This window comes from Zerene cesonia, chromosome 12, assembly GCF_012273895.1.
Source record: "Zerene cesonia ecotype Mississippi chromosome 12, Zerene_cesonia_1.1, whole genome shotgun sequence".
Classification (NCBI taxonomy): Eukaryota; Metazoa; Arthropoda; class Insecta; order Lepidoptera; family Pieridae; genus Zerene; species Zerene cesonia.
The window spans coordinates 2,809,039-2,819,936 of NC_052113.1; the positions used below are offsets into that span (position 1 = coordinate 2,809,039).

General features: G+C 32.6%; 1 protein-coding gene across 1 annotated transcript in view; it reads right to left on the bottom strand.

Moving 5' to 3' along the window:
- Window positions 1-4,390: 4,390 nt before the first annotated feature.
- LOC119830981 overlaps window positions 4,391-10,898 on the bottom strand; it is a 56,092-nt gene continuing 49,584 nt past the window's right edge. The window contains exons 11-13 of the mRNA XM_038354175.1: window positions 7,532-7,746; window positions 6,511-7,431; window positions 4,391-6,434 (exon numbers count right to left, since the gene is read on the bottom strand). Coding sequence (XP_038210103.1) covers window positions 5,900-6,434; window positions 6,511-7,431; window positions 7,532-7,746 — 1,671 coding nt within the window. The 3' untranslated portion in view covers window positions 4,391-5,899. The remainder of the gene's footprint in view (window positions 6,435-6,510; window positions 7,432-7,531; window positions 7,747-10,898) is intronic.

Sequence of the window (10,898 nt, forward strand, 5' to 3'; positions counted from 1 at the left end):
GAAATTGAAATTCAACTGTATTTTATTTGTGTTTGTTACCTCATAACTTTTTACAAGGTGAACCGATTTTGATGACATTTTTTTTATTTGAAAGCTAATGCCCATGCAGTCCCATTTAAATTTGGTCTAGTTCTGACAATTTAGGCGGTTTACTTTTTTGTTAAAAATAATTATCTGGCAAGACTCATACTAACACTCGCCGAGGTCTTTCATAGCCCTAATTTTTCACAATTTCATTGTAATTATTATGATTAACTCTTTATAATATTAGCTACAAGGTCCGCCCACTAAAATACCTAAGTAAATGACAAACAGCAGTAAACAAGAAATTGAAGCCTTTATCTAAAATAAACATAGGGCTTTATACGTTATTCATGGAAAGTGGATTAAATAGGAATTACAATGTGGCAAAGCTTAGAAGCTGGTTTATCTAGAATTCATTAAATATGAATTCCACAAACTTAATCCCCGGTTTTGAGGTAAGGTGGGGTTAGGACTAAACTCAAATTAATCTCTTTATTAAAATAGCATCATTTATTTTATTATCAGATTTCAAATCGTTTTATTTTGAGGCATCTTTTTATGACTCACTGTCTCCAATGACGTCGGCGAGGAACGTATCGCCCTAGATTTGTGGACACAAATTAAGAACAAATTAATTTTCAACAATTGCAGTGTACTAGTAGCATAGTAATATGTATCAGTGCCTCTTAGCCAAGCCCTCGCTTCTAAATATAGAAATAAAAACCTCATGAATTCTTGAATACTTTATCCTTACTATGAATCCAAAAGTAACTTTGTTTCTGTCTATCTCTCAGGTCAATCTATATAACCTAAAACACTAAACCGATTTGGATGAAATGTGGTGTGGAGATAGTTTCAAACCCGAGAAAGAACATACGGAAATCGCACAGGAACAGAAACTGCCCCGTACGGTTTACGCAAGCGAAGCATAAAGCTAATTAAAAGAAAACAAATTACAATAAAGTATATCCATATGTGAAAATTAATAAAAAGATTTTAAATAACACATTTTATTTTTTATACGTATGCACCTATTAATTGTTTCTAAGCATATAATATTTATATCTGGTGTGCTTGAAGATAAGTGACCTATAAATATTTATTCTACAAAACATAGAACGAATGTATAAATTTTAACCGTAAATCCGAACGCACCGAAGCGGAAAGAACAAACCGAAGGATAAACAGTGCTTTATTGTATAAGGCCAATATATAAACCGACGTGACCATAGATAGTAACTTTCAATTCCATTTCCGACAGAAGCAAAAAAGGCCATATCTTCAGTAGGTCCAGGTGCAGTTTTCGAATGAAATGCGGGAACAGAATTGATTGTAGGGCCGTTTTCCATTTAGATATGGAAATTCAAAGCGTGTGTACGACACCGCAAGCTATGTATGGTAAAAAATATTCCACTAGCTATTCTCGTTCATGTATACCCGGCTTAGATTTGTCGCCTTTCACGACTTGTATTGTTTTACAGAAAAACATGAAATGAAAATGTGCGTACATGTCGTTGTGGGACTGCCTTTGTGAATATAAAGCAATATCCCATGGCAATACTCCTGCATAGAGGGATGAAAGGATTAGATTTGAACATTCAATGTTCGTGAATACATTGTTTGTTTTTTGAAACAGATTCAATGCCGTTTTGTTGTATAGAAGTGCACATGATTTATCTTGAAGTTACTTATATCTGGTGGGCTTCGTCGAGGATAACTGAAAACGTAATTATTAGTATTTATTATAAATATTATTATTTTATAAGTGTATTAAAATAATGAATCCAAATAGACGGTAAGTTTTATTGAATATAAAGAAACGAAGACTACATGTGTGCACATGTGTAGGTATTGCTATAAATAAAATATCGCAAATTTAATTTTCGTAATTATTTTAAGTTGAAAACTTATGAACTTAAAAAATAAGTCGGCGTCTCAGCTGTAACATCCACTGCCAGCTGACATTACAAGTACATCAACAAATTACTAATAGTGAATAAGAATTTCATTCCAATAAAATTGATGATGATGATTCTAAAGTAACGTAGCAAATTCACATTTTTCATAAAAAAACATAACTTCAACATAATATGTACATATTGATTCACAAGTCAAAGTCAACATTATTAAGAATATTATGTGTTGAGTATTTAGGTATAACACATACCTACCCTTTCCATGACACATTACAGCTCCCAAAATCCATGCAGACGCCGTACCTTTCCTCATATTATTTGACAGCAGTATTTAACAAGGAATTTAGTCCAGAGAACGAATTACCTCATCCTGCGCCAAAGGTCCCATAAAAGTAAGAAGTGGAGCTGTAAGATAATTTAGTTTGCCGAGCGCTCGTTATGTCAACGAAGTGGACAGGCTAATGCAGCCTGAGCCTATAATTTAATTATCCGCTGAGACAAATACAAATTAATGACGTACCTACCTGCTTGATGAGCTTAAATGTTGATGAATTTTTGTCGTAAAGCGTCGCTCAACGGAGACGCCAATTTAATTAATATTGATTACGGAGCTGGGTAAGTTGCCATTTTGCGCGTTGGACTTGGTTATTTTTAAGATGTCGATGTGTGTGTTCGGCTGTAGGTGTCTCTTCTCGGACGTTTTGTAATATAGATATACTTTCGTTTATCGTTCTTTCATTTTAAAAGCAGTTCTGGTTGTTTACTTTAAATATTAGCCATTGTACTGCAGTTTGGCATATTTTAATTATTTCTTGGATGCGATTGAAAGAGAAAAACATAAATATAAGTATAATTATGTTTTTCTCTTTAAATCACGTTCAGTTTATTTTTACAGAAGAAATAATAATTAACAAATTCAATAAACTACGTCAACTATTTGTAATTTGAAACGCGTAACTTGTACGTCAAGGACTGGCGCCTAAATTCAATTCTACATCAAAATCTGTTAAATAATTACATAGACACAAAAAGTTACTTTCATGATATATACTAGTAGATAAATTATTTACCATTCATGTTAGATTCTAATAACTGATATTCTGTACTTTATTGGTAAAACACGTCTATTAATAGATTGCTACACGTTCATTACTTAGAGATCTCTCGTGTGTATTTTTTCCTGAATAAGGCAGTTAGGAGTTAGTTGCTTTTTCTTTATTACTAATGAACCTTTCATGGTTCATCGCCTACTGATCAGATGGTACTATACAAGTTTTAATTAAATGCTGGATTAGTAGGTTCACTTGAATACCACACTATTAATTTTTGGTATATCAGTGCCAATTTTAAACAAACTCATTCAGTTATGAATAAATATCGAGGATTATTTGTCATAAGCATGATAACTATTCTCGTTCTTCTGTCCTAACTATCCACTCTGTTAACGTACGGTTGAATTTTCAAATAAAATTCATTCCTATCGAATGTAACTATGCGTAAGCAAAATAAATTCCAAATATGCAGGTTGGACTATGACGGCAATAGATTTTTTTGCATAATTGTTTTCTACAAAAGTGAGGTATTTTTAATACATTTTTTTTTTCAAGCAGCTACTCTATTACGTTATGTGTGTGCTTATTACGTTTATTAATTAATCAATCTCTCATTCATTAATATTCGATTTGTCATGCTTGCATAATAAAATATCAAATTTATAAACTCGTCATTTAAAATACTCGTAAAATAAGCACTACGCGGTCGTTTAGACCCTCTATGATATAGCTCTAGTCTATCTCCTATGGATGGACGCTGCTTTTAAAATACACTCATTGAGAGCATATTATATAGACAGTTTATATATATGTTAATTCTTTTTAGACCTTTATCCCCATTAAATTGCTATTTTCCATACAATGTATTAATTTATTTCACATCGGGATCACATAGAAACTTTTTAAATAGCACTAATGACGGATGAATACAGTTAAAAAAGTAGGACACTCACGAAGCCTACATTCAGTTCCAGCTCAATTATAACACTTAAATTGTAATTAGTGAGTTATTATTGTCGAGGCCTTAATTCCGTAGTAATTAAAGCCATAATAACTATATTTATGGTTAACATTTACGGTTTAATTTTAGTTTATGAGTGTCATAAATTTTAAAGATACTGAAGTATACAGTACAAAAATCTGTATTATTCCATATAACGTGGTAATATGTGCATTTAATTTACAGATTGTAAATAAGTTGATAATAAAAACCCAAAATCGGTTATTGAGAGATCCGATATGCTGATGGAATTATTAAATAAAACTCAATACGTATTTTATATATGACTTTAATTTTCCATTTACCTGGAAATCACTTACAGATATTAAAAATCTTAAGCTATAATTTATTTACACTTTCGATTATTGATACTATTAAATTACAGTACATACATTTTAGTTACTATTATTATACAGGTGGTTTAAAAACACAACCTTAATTATCGTAACTTAATAATTAATAATTACCTTTTATTTTTAATGTTTGTGTTTCAACATTAAAAAAAAAAGACTTTAGTTGTCTTAGGTCTTTTTTAATACTTACCTAAGACAACTAAATTCTCGTTCTTAAGCTATAACTATCCGCTCTCTTTACGTACGGTTGAATTTTGAAATAAATTAAATTTATATTAAACGTAGTTACGCGTAAGCAAAATGAATTCTAGTATCGATAAAAGGATAGATAACTAACCTTTAATCATAATAACATGCCGACTAAAGTATGCAAGTTGGGCTATGACGGCAATAGATTTTTTTAGGTAATATTTTTTATAATACAACAAAGTTTAGCGACGTTCCCGGCAAGGGAAACTCCAAATTCTAAAATGGAACCAAATTATGACAATATTCTATCAAACACAAAAGAACCATGTCAATCTGTTGAAAACCCTGACCCTGACTCTAGAGCAAAAAAACCAAAAAAAAAAAAATAATAGTAGAATTGAGAACTTTTTGGGAAAACAGCTGATATTTAGCAGTCATATTAAGTGTCTTTTAACCATCTGTATATAGAAATTATTTAATCAAATACACAGTTCTTCACACTTATGTAGTATTTTTACAACCTATATCACATTTCATTTTATATCTATAATATTGTGGTTTACTGTTAACAACACATTCATTGAGAGTGTTTTAATTACTTACAATGCATACAAAATTATTTAGTGAAAACAATAAGGGCATTTGTACACGAGGCTTATTAAAACGTTAAAATAAATCATTCTTATATTTTATAAACAAGAAAGGAATTCAAACTGTTTCGAACATTATTAGTTTAACTGTTTTAGGTTTAACGGTTTATTTACACTGATTTTAAGAGATTTCCAATGAATTTCATTTGAAACAAAGACAATAAACAGTCTTTACAGATAAGTGTTCATATGTCCCGTTGTATGAACTGTAACGACTTATACGCTCGTATAAAAAGCCTCTCGAATGAAATTAGTATAAATCCTGTAAGAATATTCTATAAGTTTTTAATTTGTATCTTACTATCGTATTGTCAAGCATTTTATGTACAATTAGATATGTTATTTGATTAGACGTGTCTTATTATAAACATGTAAACAAAAATAAAGCCCTAATAGGGAATACAATATTACAAGTGACCCATATTATTGGAGTTTCAATAGAATTGACGCTACAATAGCTTTCACAAAACCGTACATTCAACTTGTATAAAAATTAATAAAATACAATTTATTCAACATAAACATTTACTACAATGAAGCTTGATTACACATGATGAAGTATCTATTTATTAAAATTTTCAACAACACACAGAGTCCACGAATCTAATAAGGAATCGATTAAATTGTTATGGAGGCACTTTCGCCATTTCAGTCTTTTCTTGAAACACAAATTTATTAATGTTCACACGGTTGTCTCTAAAAGGTCCGGAGATTGTCAACAAAAGCCGTCTTTTAAGTCAGGATAACCTAAATCGGGCAAAGCTTTCCTAGAACCCCTATTATCCGTACGACTACTTCTGCCTCGACCTAAGCTAGCGTACCTTGTATCAGCCAATTTGTCCCTTTGAGCCACTTCATCATAATACCTCGCGTCATTCAGCCCTGCGCTGTATTTTTGACTAAGGCTGTATTTGTCTATTGTTGCGTATTTTTGTACAGTGGCATACTGTCTTGTTGATTCCGGAACGCCATTCACTTTCGCCCGATCGTACGGCCTTTCTTCTGCTTGTAAGGCACCGTCCAATCTCGCTTTGAATTCTTTATCTTTTTTTCTGCGTCGTCTACATGCACAAAGAGCGATTGCCACAGCACATATTAATAAGCCAACACCAGCCGCCGCGGCGACATATGGCGGCGGCAGTGATATACGAAATGAGCAATTAGAGTCGTCTTCATCAAAACCAGATGGACAGTGAGCGCTGCCATCACACCAAAGTGTTAAAGGAATACACGCATTTAGCTCTGGGCAGCTGTAATGAAAATTTAGTATTAGTATAATATATCACTTTTGTCCATAAAATTATACAGAAATATAAGAATACTTACTGAAATCTGCAATCAAGTAAAACCGAAGATGGTAAGACGTTAGTTTCAGAATCGTGTTCCATTGATGGCTTTTTCATGATTTCAATCCATTTAATTATGTAATCAGCTTGTTCATGTTGCAAAAAGTCTATGACATAACTCTTTGCGTGGGGTTTGAGGGAAGATTCTAAAGATGTACTAGCAGAGTCCCAACCAGGGGAGTATAATTCAAGATTATTAGACGTATCGGGGCAAATTTCTCTAGATCTTGTAGTATCGTAAGCTTCATATATGAATAAGCGATTCGGAGTTGTACAGAAAGGAGTTGACGTGGTAATTTCGTATCCAGGGATTTTTACGTACAAATATCTTCCCTGGATAGGTATGACGTCATCTCCACCAGGTTCTATAAGCCATGGTCTATGTACACATGCCACTTCGGCCCTGACACTTTCTGATATAACATGTCTATCGCCAACTATTTCTGGTGTAATAGCAGTTTCCCTTTTATCGTATAACCTTATTTCCCCACTATTTCCCCTAAGACGCCTATCACCCCAACCCGTGGAGCAAATCGTCTCGTCCCCTGGTCCAGTCGGTATGAATTTGTATTCACCTTCAAAACTAAAGTCATCGTAATCTTCAGTAATATTCATCATAGTAACCGTGAAATTAATCTCTACCACGGGGGCCGTTAACGTGTGAATGTTCAAAGGCTCAGAACGGTTAGTACAAAGGCAATCCCTTTTTATGGGAACTCCCTCCCAGGGGTATTCAGTAATAATTATCTGAGCGAGACCTTCACCTCCTATAGTTCTCTTCGGAGGTCTATTACATATCCAACGATTAGTTCTAGAATCTTTGTGTGTGCTGCAATGTTTGTTTCCGAAATTAGTGTTTGTAAATGTTAATTGGACTCGCTCTCCTTGTTTGGCTTCAAACCTAGAAATAAACAAAATACAAAAACAAGTTTTACTAGATTGTAGGTACTATATAGAAAGGGAGGTTGTAATACTTGGAATGAAATGTATCATAAACTTACCTCAATATGCAAGTCAGATTTTGCGCTCCACCGCGTCCATAGTAAAATATCGCCCTCGGTGCTTGGAATCTACCAGAGTAGGTTTGTGCTGATTTAAAAACTCTATCGCATGCGGATTTAGAGTTGAGTAATGGTTGTCCCTGCTCGCTGACATCCACGAACTCGTAACGCAGCACGAATGAAACGGGATATAATGCTGATCCCTGACGTAGCTCCTAGGAAATTGAAAACAAAAAAATCAAATTTTATATCTTAAGTCAGCAAAGACAGTTCTAAAACTGAGGACATTCCTTGATATTGCTTGTAAAGGGTAGTATTTTGAGTCTAGTTAACATTTCATATTTACATACGTATTGTACGAATATAATATGTTATATTGTTTATTATATACGTGTTAAATTTGTTAAAAGTAAACAAAGAACTAGCACACAAGTTTCCCTCTAAAACTTTTAACAAAAGACGTAAAAACCGAAGCACTAAAGTATTTAAAATTCGCTGCCAAACGATTTACATTCAAGGTTAGCGCCGCCGAGTAGCACTGTGTGCTAGAGCGAAACTTCAAATATTTAGTTAGGAAACTTGCTAAGGTCCTCTTCTGTGTTTAATATTGAATAATAAAGCAGTTGCCGAGTTGTGACTTTAACGACTTGTTTAAAACCGGTTTTCCTATATTAATACAACCTGCTATAATTAAAACTATTCGTATGTTATTTAATATAGCAGGTATATTGTGCCATGTTCCAATCCATTATCTAAAACCTAATAAGAGTGTACAATAAAATTGTCACATCACATGTGGGGTTGTTTAATGCAGAATGCCATACTTATTACGTACTGAGAAGCATTTTTCTGACAACTATAATTACACAGACTCCCCACTGATATTAGAAATGCGAAAGTAACTCGGTCTGTCTGTTTCTTCTTCACGCCTAAGCCACTAAACTGAATTGGATACAATTGAATATAAAGACAGTTTAAGATGTGAGGAAGGGGCATAGCATAATTTTATTAGATAATACAATATTTATTGTTAAAATAATTAAGCGTATATATATCTAATCCTTAAATATTTTTGAGGTTTGCCTTCTTGGTAGATTTACTTGTCTAGGTTTTTTAGGGTTCGGAACCCACAGGATAAAGGTCCGAAAGGTAAGAAGGTTTTACTGTCTGTACTATATATGCTTGTCTCGACCTGAGAGTATTGGAATTCATACTTATGATCCAGAAAACGCTATTTTATAACACCATAGATAATAACAAAGCAAAACAACATAATTAATTGCTTCCTACATGTTTAAACAAATTATTACATAGCAAATAAATTCATTACGAATAATTCGCGTTGCACAAAAGTTAACACAGGCGCAACCACAATTTAAGTCTCGCAACTATTTGTTTAGTTACGGAGTTGTAGCATTCGCCCTGTGAATATAATTTGCACGTTAAATTATTAAATTGTATGTACTATAATTAGTAGCGCCGCAATCATTTGGTTTCTGACCAACCATTGTTAACGCGTTTTGATCAAATGTGTATGATAATAAAATTACGTCGAAAGAATAAAAAAGAAATGTGACGTCACTATAATTTTTAATTAGGCATTGTTTCAAAAACAACGATGTATTATATGAATACATGCTTAGTTGTTTCTAATAGTTTTCATTTTTATTATACACAGACTAAGAGTTTACTATTGCATTGATACTGTTGTATTAATAAAATATAAAATATTTATATTACAATGATTTCCAATATTAAAGTATATTTGTTGGTATTGCTCCTTCAAATTAAACGCATTTAAATTTAATATCAAGCATAAAAACAATATTGATACTTCACGTTACAAACATGTGTACAAAGAAAAATAGGGTTGGACCTGAAAAAACGTCAAACCGACTTGCAACCAAACTACTCACTTATTGAAAATGTTTGCAGCTGCTGTACTTGTCACGCAATCCTTTGATCCCTCGTCCCCAAACACTTGGCTCGTGTGCTGCGAGCTTCACAAGGAACGTGGGCTTATGAAAGGCGGTCGCGATCATAAGACTTACTGCATTTAATTGTTTGGGTTTTGAAATTTAGCTCTAAATAGTACGATTTGGAAGGATGTGAAACGATCCAGATGACTTTAATGCTATCGGTGCTATTGATGTGTGGAACATAAATTGCTATGGATATTCATAGGCCTTTCGTAGCGCTGTCTACACTTAATTTTTGGTTTTATGGCATTGAAATGCTTTGTAAATGAGAAATTTTGAAAGAATAGAAAAATTTCTCACTATAGCTAGTGAGAAATTTTTTTATTCTTAGTGAAAAATTTTTCTATTTTTTATTAGAAATGCTTAAGAATAACATATTGGTAATCCTCTTTTTATTAAAAGACTTATCTTTTAGAACTATCAAATAATAAGTATCGATGTCATCATTTAATATCAACTTAAGAAGTTATTGCACAAAATGTTAATAAATACTCCATCTGTAACACATTTATCATATTTACTATTACATCCTTTCAAATATTACATTTCCTATCTACTCCCTCTTAGCTGTTATCTATAAAGCACTTCCAAGAAAAGTTCTCTAGTTTTATTCTCTTCGGTCTAACTGTTGTTACGACGCAATCAGTCTCCGTGGCCGTTGCTTTACCAGTCTCAGAAAACAAGCGAGGAATGCTCCACGAAGAGTAAACGTGCTCCTTACATTATTCACTATGGTGAGCAACGTGACTTATCTGAGCTCACAGCTGAATGTTCAAATGCTAGCTTCACGCCCGAAGGTCTTGTGGGGATAAAAACTGCATATAAGCTCTCAGTTTTAACCTTTGGTATGGAAATGGAATTGTATGGATATTTAATACTTGATTTAGAGGTTTGTGTTTTATTCGTTATATTCTTTAATATTTGATTCTGACGCTCCTCGAAGAACTTTTATATAACTAGAGATTTACCTAATGTTTCGGTTATGGTATTTAAAAAGACCTAAAATATAACCTAGATTCTGCAAAAATAAAAACTACTACAGATCGACAAAATTCTTATATCAGAAAATAATAATAGAAGAAAATGCTTTTAAAAATAGTATTTTTCGAAGCGTTAAGGATAACTCGACGATTTATCCTTTGTCTTACAAAAGATTCATGAATGAACGTGTATGTCAGGGCATTCAGTATGAATTCAATACGAATTCTGTAAAATATTACAAATTTGAAAAAATAATGTTTTAAGATTTGATAGTTGATAATTTATAAAGTGCATTATTAAAAGTTTTGATATTTATACTTATAAGCGGTAGTTTTCGCTATTACGCAACATTTTAAATATTGTTGTTTATAATATGTTGCCGGGAATGTATAAAACCTAGGAACTAT